We start from the raw sequence: 17580 nt of genomic DNA, 5'->3' as shown, positions 1-17580 counted from the left end.
GCCTACGTACGCACAGACAGACATGCTGAAACTGGGCTCCTCGTCCCACTCGGGGCCACTGCACACGTGGTGGCCGGGCAGCTGGCCTGAGCCCTCCCTGTAGATCCCACGCTCCTTCTTCTTGCTGCCACAGAGGGAGACACAGCCCCGGGAGGAGCGGCCCGCGTCCGTCCAACCTGCCGGATCGCTGTGTCTGCTCTGCACTGGGCTCTCTCCTGCCCGAAGGGAGAAATTTCACCCACACAGCACTCCGAGCTTCCTGCGAGCGGGTGGGGCAGTGCGGGGTGTCCACAGCCCTGCAGGGGCCCCTCCTTGGGTGTTAACCGCAGCCCGAGGGGAGAGGCTCGCTGGGCCGGGCAGGGCCAGGCTCCACGGTGGGGGGCCCTGAGCCCCTCGGTCGCATCGCCTCTGTGAGCCCGAGGCTTCGCGCTGAGAAGGTGCGGCGGGAGCCGTGTCCTCCCGTCTGGGACCAGGGTTCCTGGGGTTCCAGGCCGCCCGGGCATTTCCCCGATTGCCCCCTGGCCGGCTCAGATCCCCCGGGCTCTGCAGAGCCCCCCCCCCCACCTCACAGGGGCCTCCGGGCTCCAGTGCCCGGAGCTGGCTGGCCCCCAGACCAGTCGCTGCGCCTCCTGGGAGATGCCCCTGGCATGTGCCCACTCCTGTCCGCACACTGCACCCACCCTCACGGCCGCTGCCCTCGGAGATGACGTGTGTGCCTGGCCCTGTGTGCGGTGCCTGCGTGTTCCTGCCCACAGCCTGCCCGCCTGAGTCCCGTCCCCTGTGCTGTGTCCCTCACCCTGGACCTGCATGTGAGGGGGCCATCCGCTCTCTGCTCCAGGCCTGTGGGCCGTGGCTGGGGCAGTTCTGTCCTGGGGAGGGAAAGGCTCCCAGGGCCGTCTTCTCCAGCAGGTCTCAGCATGCCATGGAGCAGGGCTGGGGGGGGGGGGGACCGAGCTGTGGGCGGGGCGGGGGGTGCAGGGCTGTGGGGGTGCAGGGCTGTAGGCAGGGGGGGGCGTGCAGGGCTCGGGGGGGGGGCGTGCAGGGCTCGGGGGGGGGAGGGAAGGGTTGGGGGGGAGCGGCAGGCTGCTCCGTGGGCGGTGCCCAGACTGCTGGGCGGTGATGCCGGTGGAGGTGTGGCCCCAAACCAGGGTCCTGAGCCCCTGGGAGCGCAGGCCGAGCCCTGAGGGGGATTCTGGGAGGAGGCCCGCCCAGGTGAGCAGTCCCACAGGGCAGTGCTGGGGGTCAAGGCAGGTCCACTCGGGAGGGTCTTCGCTGCCGAGCGGCAGATCCTGCGCTGAAGTTTCTGGCTGTGCCGTGACTGGCAGGCCGGGGAGGAGGGTGACTGGACAGAGGGGAGTGTGAGGGGCCAGAGGGAAGCCAGAGATACAGGGCAGCCCTCATAGTCCAGTGTGCAGTGGAATCCATGACCTTTCTGCTGGTGAGTGACAGGAGCCGTCACCTGAAGGGCCAGCCTCTGAAGGCCTAGGCGGAAGCGTAGGAGGGGAGGAGCAGCCGGGAGGAGCGGGCGGAGGGCTGGGTGAGCCCTGTGTGGCTGGACGCCAAGCCAGCTTGCCGAGGTGAGGCTCAGACACAGTCGCAGGGGTGGGGTCAGGGGCCCTGGGGTCCAGAGGGTGGAGGCTGAGGAGAGGGCTGGGCTGGGGCTGGGAGTGGGTCTTGGAGCCTGGTCTTGGGGAGGGACCCGGACTCAGAGGCTGAGGGGTGAGTGGGGTGTCAGTTATGGGGCTGGATCAGGAGCAAGAAGCCTGGGGTCACACAGAGTGAGAGGAAATGTGGGGGAGGAGGTGGTGAGGAGCTGAGAGTAGGGTGGACTGTGGGGCCTGGGACCTCCCCAGGCACCTCCTGGGCCCACAGCGTAGGCCCTGGTGTGAAGCAGGGCTGTGTGAAGTCTGCTGGACTGCCCTGTGGCCAGCAGGCGGTGGGGGTATGAGCTGTCTGGTGGTGTGCCTGGGTCTGGGGGAGGGGGCTGGAGGGAGCGAGGCCAGCTGTCCAGGCCTCTCCCTGTCCGAGCAGCCTCTTCACAGCTCACAAAGCTGCCCGAGACCCCGCCTGGCCCGGCTTTGCAGAGGGTCGGGAGCCCAGTCTGCTGGGCGCTGTGTCCGTGGCTGTGCTGCCCTGGGGGGTGCAGGGATCGGGAGGGGACGGGAGGGCCACCCTGCCTGCGCCCGGGGCCCTGCTCGACCCGCTCCGTGAGGTCGGGGGTCGGAGTCTCCGGGGACGCGGCCTGGGCCCTGCTCCCTTCCCTCTGAGTGCATGCTGGTCACTGGCCGCCTCCAGGGCCACGGCCCCGGACAGGTGTGGCCAGAGCACACAGATGGGCTTCTGCCGGCGCCCGCCCGCCCGCCCTGCTCTTGTGGTGAGGCGGGATCTGGGCGGTGCCCGGGCTCGGGCGAGCTCACTGCCCTCTCTCCCTCAGACTGATCCCCCCGCTCAACCAGCTGGAGCTGCTGCGGAACCTCAAGAGCAAATCCGGCCTCACATTCAGGTCAGCAGAGCTGCCGCGCGGCTGGGGCGGGCTTGGAGTGCCCGTGCTCCTCGCGGGCACTGCTGCCCCCGGGGACGGGACACCTGGCTGGCCGGCCACAGGCCTGCGATGTCCGCGGGCCTGACCCAGGGGTGAGGGGGGGAGGAGGGCCCGGGCCCACGTCAAGAGCTCTGAGTGGGCAGAGCAGCTGCAGGTCAGCGCGGCCCCTCCCCCGAGACGTGGGTGGCGGGGCCTGTGAGGGCGGGAGCTGGGGAAAAGCTTGTGGGGAAGTGAAGGCCGCTCTGGGGCAGCGAGGCCCTAAACCGTCACGCGTGTCCTCTTGAGGGACAGGGAAAGGGCCGTGTGAGCAGGTGGAGACAAGCCGGGCCGCTGGTCGCTGGCTACAGAATGCGGGGGAGGTGGGTGGGGAGGAGCTGCTGAGCAGAGAAGCCAGCTCCAGAGACGCGGGGGGTCGGCCGGCCAGATTGCGAAGGGCAGTAACTTGGGAGGAAGAACCGCTTCAGGGAGAGGCCCGGTGTGGAGGGGGAGGCCCCGTGTGGGGGTGTGGGGGCTGGGGGGACTGGGAGCGGTTCCGGGCCTGGGGGCCCAGCCCGCCCTCCTGCAGCAGCAGTGTGGAGAGGGGCTTCTGGGGGAAGCGAGAGCCCTGGAGCAGCGACCCTCTCCCAGGCCCCGCCTCCTCGGGGCTCAGGAGCGGGGGCTGTGGGCAGGGCAGGTGGGGTGTGGTGCCGAGGGAGGCCTCCTGCCCCGGGGTGTGCCTGGCGGGGTCGGCCCTGACAGTCCTCTTGCTTCTGTTTGAAGGAAGGAGCCGCAGCCGGAGCCGTCCCCCAGGTCAGTGTGCGCCCACTCCCGTGTCTGCATGCCGCGCCGCCCGGGCTGCTCCGTGGCTGTGCCCGGACTGCTGGGCGGTGATGCCGGTGGAGGTGTGGCCCCAAACCAGGGTCCTGAGCCCCTGGGAGCGCAGGCCGAGCCCTGAGGGGGGTTCTGGGAGGAGGCCCGCCCAGGCGAGCAGCCCCACAGGGCAGTGCTGGGGGTCAGGGCAGGGCCACTCGGGAGGGTCTTCGCTGCCGAGCGGCAGATCCTGGTGGTTGGAAGCTTCTGGGGAGAATGGGAAGGGTGCCTTTAGCGCAGGCTCTCAGCAGGTGAGAGCCCGGCCTGAGGAGGGCGCGGGGGTGACCTCTGTGCAGGTGGACACGGTGTGGCCCCGTGTCTCCCTCGTGCAGCAGAGAGCTCAGGCCACAGCACAGCTTCACGTGAGCTGCAGCCTCGGGGTGGCCCCGCGCCCCCTGCACTCACTGCAGGGGCCCAAGGCACCACCCTCCTGCTGCTCCCCACGGTGCCCTCCGGGCGGCGGTGGCGCGCTGGCTGCAGGTGGGGTAGACAGGATTGGCTGCGCTCGCCCTCTCCAGCCCCGTGGCAGCCCCCTGTCCCCGCCGTGCCTGGAGGGAGGGTGGGCGGTGCTTGTCCTGAGCTCCACAGGGCCGCCGCGCAGGGACCCTCCGAGGCTGAGGAAACGCTCTGGACAGGAGCTGGTCAGCCAGGGTGGGGCCGGTCTGTGCCTCACGGCACCGGTGGGTGGCGGACTCGGTGCCTCGCCCACCGGCCCTCTGCCCCGTGTCTGCGAGGGCTTCCTGTGGGCTCCCACGCCCACAGCCGGCTGTTCTCCCCTCCGGCACTCCGGTCTCAGCCTCTCTCTCTCTCTCTCTCCTCCCTGCCCGCCCCTCCCAATCTGGAACTCTGGCCCCAGTGCCTTTAGTCTGGCACTGCCCTCTGGGGCCCTTTCCCGCGCTCTGTCTTTGGGGATGAGGCACTGGCCCTGAGAGCAGGACTCCAGGTGAGGACACGGGCGCCGCCGGGCTCTGCATAGGCTCCCCGCCCTCGCCAGTCCTCGTCCTCCCACGTGTCCTGTGTCCCTGCCTGCCTGCCCAGCAGCTCCCCAGGGCCAGCCCGGCCCCGCCTCCTGGGAACCAAGGGCTTTGCCTCCCCGAGTGGCACACCTATCCTCCAGGTACTGGCACCGAAGCAGGTGTGTAAGAAGCTGCTCTGCACCGCACTTGTCCCGGGAGCCTGGGGCCGTGGGAGCGATCCTGCTCCGTAAGTGCAGGTGGAGGGGTGGACGCAAGGACCCTCGCTCAGCTCAGGGAGCCCAGGCCCGTGGCGGGCACACCACAGCTGTGGTGGGTCAGACAAGGCCGTCTGCACAGGCTGGAGCTGGGGGCTGGGGCAGCCAGGGGCCTCAGGCGGTGCTGCTCTGGGCGTGTCCCTGACCCCCCCTCTGACCCTTCCCATTTCTGACTGCCTCCCCCCCCCCCCCGTCCAGGGAGGAGACCCTGCCCTCAGTGCTTCGCCCCGTGTCCACACGGGTCCCTCCTTGTCACAGGCGTGTCTGTCCAGGGCCTTGGTGAGTGTCTGTGGTGGGTCTCCCTCCCTCCTGGGCCTGGCCTCCCTGGGCTTGAAGCGGAAGCTCTAAGACAGGAGACAGCCAGGTTGGCTGATGAGCAGGAACACCAGAGCCAGCCTGGACCTCAGAGGGACAGGCAGAGTCGGAGTTCTTGACACCCCAGGCTCAGGATCGGGGTGCCAGCAGCCCACCGTCCTCAGCTCTGGTAGGCTCTGAGGCTGCAGGGCCCACAGGAGCCACGGCCACGTGCGCCGTTCAGGTCCCACTGACCTGCATCCAGCGAGCAGCCGCCGCCGCCCGAGTGCTCTGGGCCGGGGGTGGGCAGCCCGCCAGACCGCAAAGAGCTGCCTGTGCGGGCGGAGGGGCCTGAAATGCTTGCAGGGAAGGCGCTGAGCGGGAGGTTCGCAGCAGCAAACTGGGACCTTCACCGCTGGAAGCTGAGCCACCCCCTGCTCCCACCAGGGGGAGCCCGAGGGGGCTGCCTGGGCCCCGGAGGCTCTGGCTAAGGGCCCTGCCTCTAGCTGTCAGTGGGCTCTGATGGACTGTGTGACAGGGAGGGTGCCCTGGGAGAGAATGTTTGCCCCGAATTCAAGGGGCTTCTGGGAGCTGCCAGGTGGGGTCTGGGTCTGGGGATACTGAGTCACAGGGAGGTTTGCCCCGTGTGAGAGCACTTGCCAGGCAGCAGGGCCCAGCTGCCTCCCACCGGGATAAGTACCTGGCAGGCCCCACAGGGAGGCGGCCAGGGGCGCGCAGGTCCTTCTTGGGGGGCATGGGGAGGCCCGTGAGGCTCTGAGAGCCGGGCTTGCTGGTTCAGAGGAGGTCGGTGGCTGCTCTATGTGGGAGTGGAGAGGGGTGTCGACATCCCCGATGCTTAAACGAATGTGTGTGTGGATGCTGAGCCTCCTCCTGGGAGCGGAGGCCACCAGGCGCAGGTGGGTTCCTCGGGTGCGCAGTTTGAGAACTGCTGTCTCAGGAGCAGCAGCTTTGAAGGTGGAGAAAGAGGGAGAGGCGCCGGGAAAGCCAAGGAGGTCTTGCAGTTCTGGTTTGTTGCTCTCTTGCGCGTTCTGTTGCAGATACCTCCCGGCTTTCAGGAGGTCCTTGGGCGCTGGCCATGGAGGACACCCCAGCTCCCCTCCCTGGCCTGGTGCCCAACCCTCTTCCCCTGAGCCTCCTCCAGGGAGAGGCGGCCTCTGACTGGGCAGCTGGCTTGGCTCGGCAAACCTTACTGATTGGTTTGTGAAACCAAACTACGCATTTTCCTCCTAAAAACATGTGCCTCCCAGAACCCTGTCCACTAGTGCAAGCCTTTTGCAAAGTCTTAGCCCAGGTATTGTCTTTGTTTGTGAATGCAGCAAAATAACTCATCTTCCCAAAGGTGTGACCCCAAGCTCCGGCTCCGGAAGGAGAAGACATTTTGGAGGGAAAAACGGAACTTTTTATTTTCTCCTAAAATAGGGGACTGTTTTCTTCTCCAGGCGTGCAGCCTCCGTAAGGTCCTAGCTCAGACACAAGCTCTGTGGCTGTGGACCCTCAGCCCAGAGCTACCCCTGGGGCGGTCACGTGCCTCAGTTTGCCTGCCCAGTTGCCGAGCCCAGGCGCCCTGCTGGGACTAACTGTGCTCTCCTCGTTTCCAGTAAAGGCAGGACGTGCAGAGAGGGCCTGTGCGGATGCTGCCCTGGACGCTCTAGGTACCATGGACGCATGGCACGGACGCCCTGCTGCACGGCTCATCCGCTCCCAGCGCTGCTTGTTAGGATTTCCAGAGGAGCCGGGAGAGGCCCGGCTCCCCAATTCCGATTGGCAGCGAGGCCCACAGCCTGCTAGGGCAGTGCGAGGCGCCCTCTGATTCCAAAACGCTTTCTCCTTAAGCCAAGGAGCCCTGCTTCCAGCAGGAGTGGCCGGCCAGGGGCCTGAGAACCCAGAGAGTTCGCTGGCCCCGGGACCCTGAGGCTCCAGAAGCCCCTCTCTGGGGCCAGTGTGCACCCCTGCTCGGCACCTGAGGACAGCCCCCCTCACCGGCCACCTGGCCGCCTGCCGGGCACTCCGTCCCGGGTGTGCCGGCTCCCGTGGTCCTCACACACCAAATACCAGAAAGCCAGAGGCCCATGGCTCCCCTTCCACGCACAGGCCTGGTTGAGGGCAGACTGGACCCGGCCGGCGGAGGGCGCACCCCTGACACCATGAGCACCTCAGCTGCTCCCAGTGCTCCTCGTCCGCTGTCAGGCGGCGGAGCAGACTGTCGTCTTTCTGCTTGCTCAGAGTGCACCCCCGTCTCCCTCCTGCCGGGTGTGGGAGCCACTCACTGGTCGTCCCGTGCGTGTGGTCGGTGCCGAGGGAGCACACAGGGTGCCCAGGCGTCGGAGGGCCGTGCAGCAGGATCAGGCCCCAGGGGCCGCATGCTTGCACCTCTGCATCTGCGCATGCTCCAAACCCTTCTCCACCTGTCCATGCTACCTGTGTGCTCACGGACGTGGGAGCTTGTGGGATGATGTAGCCCCAGGGGAGAGGTCTGGGCGGGCAGAGGCGTCCTGCTTGCCCGGAGCTGGGTCCATGGTGCGTCTAGCCACAGGCTGCTCCCTCAGGCCGGCTGCGTCAGGCAGCGTGGGGACAGAAGGGCCAGGAGGCCAGCCGGGTGCAGTCCTGCCTTGCACAGAGTCAGAAACGTCCCTCCGTCCTGGGCATCGGGCCCGCCACTGTGCGGCCTCTGACCCGCCCATCCCAACTTGCCGCTGGCCCCACGACTGAGACTTCCGCCCTGGGTATGGCGGGCAGGGAGGGGTGCTGGGTGCAGTGTTCTCTCCCAGGCTCTCCTGAACGTGCTCAGCCTATGTAAGTGCCAGAGCCTCAAGCCCCTCATGTGCACGGGATCTGTCCTTGGCTTGGGAGGGAGGGAGGGAGGGCCGCTGGCACTGGGTATCTGGAGTTGGGGCAGGTCCGGGTGGCATCAAGTGGCTGGGGGCGCAGAGCCTCAACGATGGTGGGGTCTGGTGTCCACCCTGTGACACTCCCAGCACCGGACCCTCGGGTCTAAGCAGGCGGCGGGGCCAGGCGGGGCCGGGGAGGCTCCTCCCCCTCCTTGGGGGGGCTGAGTTTCTGGGGCCCTTGTGCTGCCTGGGCAGCAGGTCCCGCCAGGGTCCCCCGCTCTCCTGACTGGGGGCCACACTGCTCGGGCTCTCCCTGGGCCAGCGGGTAGCCTTGGTTAGGACAGGAACACAGAAGAGTCATGTGTTCAGGGGCCCAGGCTGCCTCGGTCCCCACCTGCCCACTCAGGCCCTGCCTGCCCGCAGTGGCCACCAGCTCGGGGCCAGTGTCCTGAGCAAGCTGACTCCTGGCCTTGTGCTTGCAGGCACTCCGGGGGACTGCCCGCAGTGGGCTCCGCACCTGGGGCCCTCTGCGCCGTTCTGCCTGCAGAGACCCCTGGCCTAGTGCACGGCCTGCGGGCCAGGGCGAGGAGGGCGCCAGCCAGGCCAGGGGCCAGAGGCGCTGCCTCTCCATGGCCAGTCAGGTGGCGCTGCCTGGCTGTGCGTCCAGGCTGTGCGTCTGGTTGGGGCCGAGGGAGGTGGCTACCCGGGGGGATGTCTGAGGTTAGCAGGCGTGGTGGTTCCCACAGGAAGCCGTGGGCAGCAAGGGAATAGTCCCCAGAGCCTGCCGTCCTCTCCAGCGCATGAAGACTGCCAGGGGGGGGAAGGGAGTGGCCGCCAGGCTCCTGGCTGCTGCCCTGGGTATGGGAGCCAGGCACACTCAGTGTCAGACCCATCGCCACGGTTACTAGGTGTGTGGGCAGGGAGGCCTGTGGGGTGCGGCTGGCCGGCCCTGGCCGCCCTCCCTGCCAGCGCTCGACAGCCAAGTGGCCGCAGAGCAGACCGGCCCACTCCACCCTCCGGGAGCTGACCGTTAGCTCCCGTGCGCCTGGGGTGGGGGGAGCCTGGACAGCCCAGGGCAGGGGGAGGTGGACAGGGACCACCCCCAGGATGCTTGTGTGGTGTCCTCCCTGCTCCCCGGGGCTCTGGGGAGGGGCAGGCCGAGCCTATGGCTGGTCAGGTCCCACACTGGTCCAGGGAGAAGCCGCTGGTACTGGGCATTGGAGGACTGGTCTGGCTATGCGTGTCACCGTGGGGAGGGAGGCCTGGCTGGACAGTGTGGACAGAGCGGGGCCCCTTTTGGTGGTGGACAAAGCAACATACAACCCTGACAAGCCCCTGAGCCAGCCCGGATTCGCTGGTGGAATTGACCTGGTGACCTCCGACCCCCAGGCTCCAGGCTAGGGCAGCGGCCCAGAGGGCATTCCTCTGAGTCTGGGCTGCAGCTGTCCGGTCCACGTGGGAGGATGTCCGCTAAGAGGAGCTGACGGGGGCCAGTGTGCTGTCCAGAGTGACTCCTCCTGTCTCTTTCTGTGTGTCTGTCCGTCTGTCCTGGAGCAGTCAGAAGGTCAGTTTGAAAGACCGTGTCTTCTCCAGCCCCCGAGGTATGGCTGCCAAGGGGAAGGGGTCCCCGCAGGCTCAGCCCATCAGGCGGTCGCCCAGCGCCGACCAGAGCCTGGAGGACAGTCCGAGCAAGGTGCCCAAGAGCTGGAGCTTCGGGGACCGCAGCCGCGCACGGCAGGCCTTCCGGGTCAAGGGCGCCGCGTCACGGCAGAACTCAGAAGGTGGGTCAGGTCTGCATCGCCCGCCCAGCCCTTCCAGGGCTCGCCCGAGGGCAGCCCGCTCGCCCGCCGCTGCTTAGCGAGGTGAAAGCACGTCACGCAACATCAGCCATTCTAAAGCGAGCCATGCGGGGGCGCCGGCACGCCCACGCTGTGGCCAGGACACTTCCTCCCCAGAGGGTTCACTCCCCCCCCCCCCCCCCCCCGCCGCCCCACCCGCCTCCTCCCGGCTTGGGCGGGCCCGCGGCTTCTGTTGGGGTGTCCGGCTCAGTTCCCAGGGCGCCCTCTGGCACACGTTTCTTTTCATGCTGAGCGGTGTCCCCCGATACTGGGTGTGGACATGCCCCACTCTGGCCCTCCATCCGTCCACTCACAGTGATGCCCGCAGGCCGAGGCCGGCAAAGCTGCTGAGAGAGGACAGGTGGCGTCAAGAGCATATGGGCTGGACGGTGCCAGGGGTGCCGAGGGGTTCCCTGACGAGGGTGCCAGGCGCCAAGGGACTGGTCTCTTCGGGGCCTCACGGGCGGCGTCCCCTTCCACCCAGAAGCAAGCCTCCCCGGGGAGGACATCGTGGATGACAACAAGAGCTGCACTTGCGAGTTCGTGCCCGAGGACCTGACCCCGGGCCTCAAAGTCAGCATCCGGGCCGTGTGGTGAGTGACCCTGGCGTCTGGGTGAGGACGCCCCCTCACAGGGTCCTGACGGGCAGTCACCGTCCCTGGGATGCAGCTTTGGGGGGGTTGTGTGAGGGCACACGCTGGGGCGGGGGAGAGGGAGACACGGGCCAACACCCCCTCAGTCCCAGCTCTTGTGGCTCAGAAGGCCCTCGTGTCACGGGGTTTCCTTGCCCACCATCCGAGGGGTTAGTGAGCAGCCAGGAGCTGCCCTCGGGGTTCTCGGGTGGGTGCTGGTCTGTCTGAGCAGCTGGGACCAGAGCGGCTGTGTCTTTGGTGGGTGGGCGGCCCAGGAACAGGGACAAGTTGTCCAGAGCACCTTCTCAGAAGCGCTGGGAGGCCCAGGAAGTGGGTGCTGGGCTGGCCCTGGTGGAGGGTGTCCCGAGGTGGCCTCTGCCCCAGCTCACGGCCCTGCCCAACCCTCAGCGTCATGAGGTTCCTGGTGTCCAAGCGGAAGTTCAAGGAGAGCTTGCGGCCCTACGACGTGATGGATGTGATCGAGCAGTACTCAGCCGGCCACCTGGACATGCTGTCCCGCATCAAAAACCTGCAGTCCAGGCAAGAGCCGCCCTGAGCCCTGGGCCTGAGGCCGGGCCTCCCGGGCTGGGCTGGCACTCCACCAAGTGGGGAGACGGGTGCTGGGGAGGGCTGCCGCGCCCCCGCCAAGCTGGGGGCAGGGACAGGGCTGAGGTGGGCCGGCGGCCAGACCTCTGGGCCCTTCCTCGCTGCCCCACATGGACTTTCCCTCATGCTTGTTTAAACACCTCTGTTGTCTGTCCCCTTTCTTCCCCCCTGCCCGCTCTATGATGGGAAGCATGCATGTGTGAATGTACATTTGTGTGAGTGCACAGTACATGCCTATGTGCATGTGTATGGGTGCATGCATGTGTGTGCACGTGCGTGTGCCATGATGTGCACAGGTGTGTGTGTGTTGAGAGGTGAGGTTGTGGGCATGCCCACCCAGTGTCAGTTATGCACCTTGGCACCTCTTCTGCCGGGACAGAGGGCCTTGTCCCTCCACGCACCTCCTGGGCAGTAAGTGGGGCTGTGGTGCGTGTCTGTGGTGTGTGTCTGCGGTGTGGCAATGGCAGGGCACATACCGCTCTCTCCAAGCCCACGTGTATGAGAACTGGCTTGCTCACCCAAAAAGGTACCTGTACATGTATGTATTCATACATGAGCAAGGGCTTGAGAGGCATACACACATATGTGAATAGATGCGCACATACTGCACACAAAGGCCTATGCCCACCCTACACGCACACACATGGTAGTGCACACATGTGCACACATATGCTGTTAGTATGGTCCCACATGTATGTGCCACATAATTCTGCACACACAAATGCACTGCCAGTACATGTGGGCTCGTAGGCACCCACCCTCTACATATAAATGAGCTTGCGTACACATGTGTTTGTGGTGCTTGTGAGCAGGTCAGCTATTGTGGTGGGTCTTTCCTGAGGCGGTCCCTGCTCCTGCCTGTCAGAGCCCCTGCCCATCCCACCGCAGCCCCTCAAACGGCTGCTGCACTGCCCAGTCCCGGAGGGCAGCCCCGTCCCAGCCCCCGGGAAGCGATGAGTCCTCATTCTGGGAATTCTGTGCACCCGCTCGGGGGCCTCCCCTGTGCTGCTCCTGGAGGCCAGAGGGGCCTTACCTGCCTCCTGTGGGCGGGGCAGGGTGACACCTCCGTCTGCCTGGGCTCAGGCCCAGGCCAGTCCTCCCAGAGCACCGACTACGCCTATGTGTGAGTGTGAACAGATGTGTGTGTACAGGAAGGGAAATGTGTGAGCATGTGAGTGAAAACATGCGAGTGTGTGCAAACATGTCAGGCGTACCCCTGTGCAGATGTACATGCGTGAGCAACATGCAAGATTATGCATATGACTGAGTGTGCATATGTGTGCATAAGCAGACTGTGAGTATAAATGAGTGTGAGTCTGTGTAAACAGACATGTGTAGTGTGCACATGACTGCATGTGCCTGTGTGTGCATAAGCAGGCTGTTAGTATACATATGAGTGTGCGAACCTGTCTGTGTACACATAAGCAGACATGTGTGTGCATGTAGTGTGAGGTGTGTGTGTGTGTGTGTGTGTGTGTGTGTGTCTGTTAGCAATTTGTGTGCGGGGAGAGAAGAGCCTGCCTGCTGGGCCTCCCGCACTGCAGCTGTGGTGCTCCCAGTCCTCCTGCCCTGAGCACCCTCTCCTTCCTTCCTGTGGGAAGAGGAAGTGCTCCCCCAGGGAGGGCGAGGGCCACTGGCCACAGCCCCAGTGTTGTCAAAGCGGGCGCTCCTGGTGCTGGGCCGCTGGCCGTCGCCCTGCGCACATGCGCGCCCACCAGGCACGGCGGCCGTGCTCCCTGACCGGGGAGCGTAGACGGGTGGCGCCTGCTGCGTTGGTGCGAGTCGCTTCCTGTGAGAGGTGGCTTCAGCGGCTGCTCCTGTCGGCAAGCCCAGCCGGCCCTCACGTGCTCACGACGCGTTTGCTGGTGTCTCTTCTCTTGTTTACTCGCCAGGATAGATATGATTGTGGGCCCCCCACCCCCTTCAACTCCCCGGCACAAGAAGTACCCCACCAAAGGACCCACGGCCCCTCCGAGAGAGTCACCCCAGTACTCGCCTAGGTCAGGACGCCAGCCCTCTCCTGCCTGTGTCTGTGGAATGGCCAGCCCCCTTCGCTCCAGGCCACATGACGGCAGGCCGCACTGCCCTCCCGAGGGTGGAGGGGCGTTTCTCTGCCGCTGGCCGCCACGCCAGGGGCGGGCGACCCTCTTGGGAGCAGAGGAGCACAGAGCCGGGTGGGCTGTGTCGGGCTTTCCTCTCGGCAGGGCCCCATGTGACGTCCTCCTGGGGCAGGGCTTCCTGGGCAGAGGCAGAGGCCAGCATCGGGGGGCCCAGATGTGCAGGGAGGACCTCCAGGACTCGGGGACCATGGTGTCCTTGCCACCCAGCGCCCAGCACCCGCACGCCTGCGGGGCTGACCCGTGAGGGTCTGAGCAGATCCTGTCACTTCTCTCGCCTTGAGCCTGTGGACCAGCACGGGTCCGCGTCACGGACGGCGTTCCGAGGGGCAGAGTGGACGGGAGTTAGCACATGAGCTCAGGAGCCAGTCCGCACGTTGGGGCCCGCCGTCAGCGGATGCTGTGCCCTGTCCGCCCTCTCCGGCAGGTGTGGTCAGTCCCAGAGGAGAGGGTGAGGAGAGGTGCCCCCGGCAGTGCTGGCAGCTTGGGAGCAGAGGGGCCCGGCGCACCTGGGGGCAAGGCCAGCATGTCAGACGTCTCCGCCTGGCATTCTCTCTCAGGAGAGCGGGCCTGACCCAGGGCAGCCCCAGACAATATTTTCTGGGTCCCCTGCTCTACCATGGCCCCCAGCCCCAAGGATGGGGTACCTGAGACCCAAGCCATCCTGCAGGGGCGGAGCTGGAGGCTGAGAGCCAAGAGCTGGGCAAGCCCTGCTGCCTTCAGAGCCCCAGGCTCCAGGCCGCAGCCGGCACTCAGCACCAGAGGCGGCAGGAGGACAGGGCTGGCACAGCGGGGTTAAGGGGCTAAGCCACCGCCTCAGCCTGAGGCCCAGGGCAGGTGCACAGGCTCCTCGAGGGCCGCTCCCAGGGGACCAGCCAGGCGGGCGGTCATCATGTGGCAGGGGTGAAGGCGCTGAGCCCGGCCTGGCCTGTATGCACATGTGGCAACACCGTGAGCCCCTTCTCCATGTCCATTCCCACGGGCGTGTGCTTGGAGCCCAGCGTCCCTGCCGTCCCTCCCGCCCTGCTGGCCCTTTGGGTGCATGAGTCCAGCATGAAGCCTGTGAGAGCATGGGGAGGCTGCTCCATGGCTGACGCAAGCCTGAACCCCTCTTCTGCTTCCTGCAACAGAAAGAAACCACCCCAATGCCCCGCCTGAGGCTGACAGGGTGGTCCTGTGGTCAGGAAGGAAACCCAGCTGTGACCCCAGCCAGCTCACAAGTTCCTGGCACCCCAAACTTGAGAAGTGAGCTTTGTGCTGGGGGCTCCAGGCCTGAGATGAGGCAGGGGCTGTGGGCCTCGGCCTGGGGCCTGTCCAGCTTGTCTGCATCCTGGCTCAAGCACCGTTTGCTGGGCAGTTTCACAGCCGCTGCCCCAGGGCTTGCAGACAGCCAGGCCCTTGATGCCAGTCCACGCACTCACTCCCTAAGGCCCCTCCGAGCCCTTCCTGCACAGCGTGGGCAACAAGCCCTCCTCGGCATTCATGACTGAGGCCTGGTTTGAGAGAAGCTCAGCTGTGTTCTGCATCCTGCACATGTGCGTGTGCGCGCGCTCACACACACACACACACACACACACACACACACACGTTCTCACCTGTACACAGGCATGTATGATATACATGTGTTCATACAGTGGACACAATGCATGCACACACACATGCACAATATACCCCAAACACATGCACACATAGACACACAGTGTACCCGATGCATGCGCATACATGCACATGTGCAAACACACAGACTCCCTCTCTGGTTGTGTGTGGGCAGTTTCCGTGCTGGTCTGTGTCCCCGCTCCCTGTCCTGGTGCATGGAGCCCCAGCTCCCTGTCCCCGCCCTGCTTTGTTGTCCCCCTGCAGACGTTTGACTGCCCGCACCGGACTGGCTGGGCAGAGGGCTGAGGCACATTGTGCAGGATGGAAGCTCAGGAGGGGGCAGAGCTTCGGGGTGAATGGCCGCAGGGCCTTCCTGGGCCTCCTCACTGATGTGCCTGACACTGGGAGGGGTGGACAGGGAGCAGCCCTGGGAGTCCAGAACCAGGCGGGAATAGGTGCCCGGCACCCCTCTGTCCTGGCACCGCTGCCCAGTCAGCTCTGGGTGCGGCCTGGAGCCTGCATCTGGAGGCTGTGGCCTAGCCAGGAAGACGGCCATGGCCACCATTCCCACTCAAACCTGTGCCGTGGGCGGGGTCTCTTCCCGGCAGAGTGGACCAGATCGTGGGGCGGGGCCCGGCGATGACCGACAAGGACCGGACCAAGGGCCCGGCGGAAGCAGAGCTGACGGAGGACCCCAGCATGATGGGCCGGCTGGGCAAGGTGGAGAAGCAGGTGGGCGAAGCCGCGAGAGCCACCGTGGAGTTAGCCCAGAGCTAGGGACGGACGCTGCAGGAGGGTCCCCGAGCTTCCAGGGCCTGGGCCCATCACGGCTCAGGCGCTCATGCCCCCTGAGGCCTCCCCAGGCTGGGGCACGTTCTCTCCTTTGGCCAAGGCCCTCGGGACCAGGAGCACCATTTGCGCCCTCCTTGCCTGGGTGGGGGCCTGTGGGTGGCCTCTGTCACCTGGCCCTCACCCCAGAGCCCTCTCCTGGACACATAAGGACTTCCACTGGGCTCTGCTCGGGGGGGGGGGGGGGCGGGCATGTGCCCTGTGGGGGCCACGGTGGCAGCCAGGTCAGCAGGAGCACCCAGGCAGCACTCCGAAGCCTGAGGCCACACAGCAGTGGGCTCCGTGGCCGAGCTGGTGGTGGGTCTGCCTCCCTCTGCCTCTGCACTCTGCAGGGAGCAGCCCGTGCGCGCGCGCCCCCCCCCCCCTTCAGGGAAAAGCTGGGCCTCTTTGCCTTAGGGAGCAGCCTGCCCAGCAGCCCCTCCTGCAGGTCCTGTCCATGGAGAAGAAGCTGGACTTCCTGGTCAGCATCTACACGCAGCGCATGGGGATCCCGCCCTCGGAGACCGAGGCGTACTTCGGGGCCAAGGAGCCCGAGCCCGCACCGCCCTACCACAGCCCCGAGGACAGCCGCGACCAGGGGGACCGCAGCGGCTGCATCGTCAAGCTCATCCGCTCCACCAGCTCCACCGGCCACAAGAATTTCGCGGCGCCCCCGGCCGCGCCCTCCGCCCAGTGCCCGCCCTCCACTTCGTGGCAGCCTCAGGGCCATCCACGCCAGGGCCACGGTGCCTCGCCCGTGGGGGCCCACGGCCCGCTGGTGCGCATCCCGCCGCCGCCCTCCCACGAGCGCTCGCTGTCCGCCCACAACGGCGGCCGGGCGGGCGCCGAGGGCCTGCGGCACGAGGGCGCGCTGCGCGACAGCGACACGTCCATCTCCATCCCGTCCGTGGACCACGAGGAGCTGGAGCGCTCCTTCAGCGGCTTCAGCATCTCCCAGTCCAAGGAGAACCTGGACGCACTCAACAGCTGCTACGCGGCCGCGGCGCCCTGCGCCAAGGTCAGGCCCTACATCGCGGAGGGCGAGTCGGACACGGACTCGGACCTCTGCACCCCCTGCGGGCCGCCGCCCCGCTCCGCCACGGGCGAGGGCCCCTTCGGGGAGGTGGGCTGGGCCGGGCCCCGGAAATGAGGCCCGTCGCTTCTCCCTGACTCCTGGCCTGGAGGGGGCGAGGCGGACCCTCCGGTGCCCATGCCTGAAGCGGCGGCGGCAGTGAGGCTCCCGTCTTCACGGTGGAGGTTAACGGAAGTCCTTTCCCAACAGTGGCACTCAGGCCGCATGCCCGCTCTGCAGACCCCGGCCCACGTGTGCGAGGGCGGGTGTCGGCAGAGGACGGCCCGGGTACAGGCTGGAGGGGTGGAGTCAGGGAGCGGGCCAGAGTGAGGGTGCCCGGGCGGGACAGGCCTGTGCCCTGGAGGTGTGTCCCGGTGCGCTGCCGGGAGGACGCCCCTAGCCTCCCAGTGCCACCCGCTGCGGTCTGAGTGCCCGAGAGGAGGGGCCCGGCCTCAGGACACACGGGAGCATGGGGACCGCAGGCCCCGTCTCGGCTCTGCTCCACAGGCTTCTGGCAGAGGGTCCTGGGGGCTCTCCCGCCCACGGGAGAACTGGGGGCCGGGCACCCCTTGTCCTCTGGGCTCTGCCCTGTCCGGTGCCGGTCAGCAGGCTCCGGCCAGCACGTTCACGGAGACCCACGAGTGGGCAGTGGCGCTGGCAGGGGAGGCGCCACACTGGGGCTGCTGGGTGTGGTGAGCAGACTTCCCTGCCCTTCGCTGCTCCGCCAGTCCCCAGGGCGCCTGGCCCGGCCTGGAAGAGGGTGTCCTGTCGGGGCTGTGCACGTCCTCACAGCCACGAGACAGCGGCTGTGCTGTGGGCTGGCTCTCTGTCCCGCTGGAGCCGCCCGCCCCGCCCGCCGGGCTCCACAGCCGGTCCCCTGGCTGTGGCCTGCTGGTGTCACCGTCCCCACCCTGCGCCCCCACACTCTTTTGTGCACCCGGCCCGAGAAGCAGCAGCTGTGAGCCGGGAGTGGGGCCTCAGCAGGCAGTGTGGGGCACCTGGCATTTGGGGTGATGGGCAGCAAGCCTGGCACCTGGCACCCTCTGAGGCAGTGACCCTATGGGTGCAGGGCTGAGCCCAGCTAAGGCCACGAGGTAGGAGATGAGCTGTCTCCTCACCCGTGTGA

At 66.9% G+C, this 17580-nt stretch overlaps 1 protein-coding gene across 6 annotated transcripts in view; it reads left to right on the top strand.

The window, feature by feature from the left end:
- The window catches only part of KCNQ2 (potassium voltage-gated channel subfamily Q member 2), a 45681-nt gene extending 28782 nt beyond the window's left edge, over nt 1-16899 (top strand). For 2 of the 6 annotated variants that reach the window (XM_036425935.2, XM_036425936.2), the window contains 7 exons: nt 2435-2503; nt 3302-3331; nt 9323-9546; nt 10088-10196; nt 10644-10775; nt 15163-15286; nt 15831-16899. In XM_036425935.2, the coding sequence (XP_036281828.1) occupies nt 2435-2503; nt 3302-3331; nt 9323-9546; nt 10088-10196; nt 10644-10775; nt 15163-15286; nt 15831-16532 (1390 nt within the window). In that variant the 3' untranslated portion in view covers nt 16533-16899. Of the gene's footprint in view, nt 1-2434; nt 2504-3301; nt 3332-6535; nt 6590-9322; nt 9547-10087; nt 10197-10643; nt 10776-12733; nt 12842-15162; nt 15287-15830 lie in introns of all 6 variants that reach the window. The other 4 variants (XM_036425926.2, XM_036425930.2, XM_045577277.1 and 1 more) reach the window with 4 other exon arrangements.
- Nucleotides 16900-17580: the final 681 nt, after the last annotated feature.

This window comes from Pipistrellus kuhlii, unplaced genomic scaffold (genome assembly GCF_014108245.1).
Source record: "Pipistrellus kuhlii isolate mPipKuh1 unplaced genomic scaffold, mPipKuh1.p scaffold_m20_p_87, whole genome shotgun sequence".
In the NCBI taxonomy this organism is placed as follows: domain Eukaryota; kingdom Metazoa; phylum Chordata; class Mammalia; order Chiroptera; family Vespertilionidae; genus Pipistrellus; species Pipistrellus kuhlii.
This window is presented reverse-complemented; position numbering and strand designations above follow the sequence as displayed.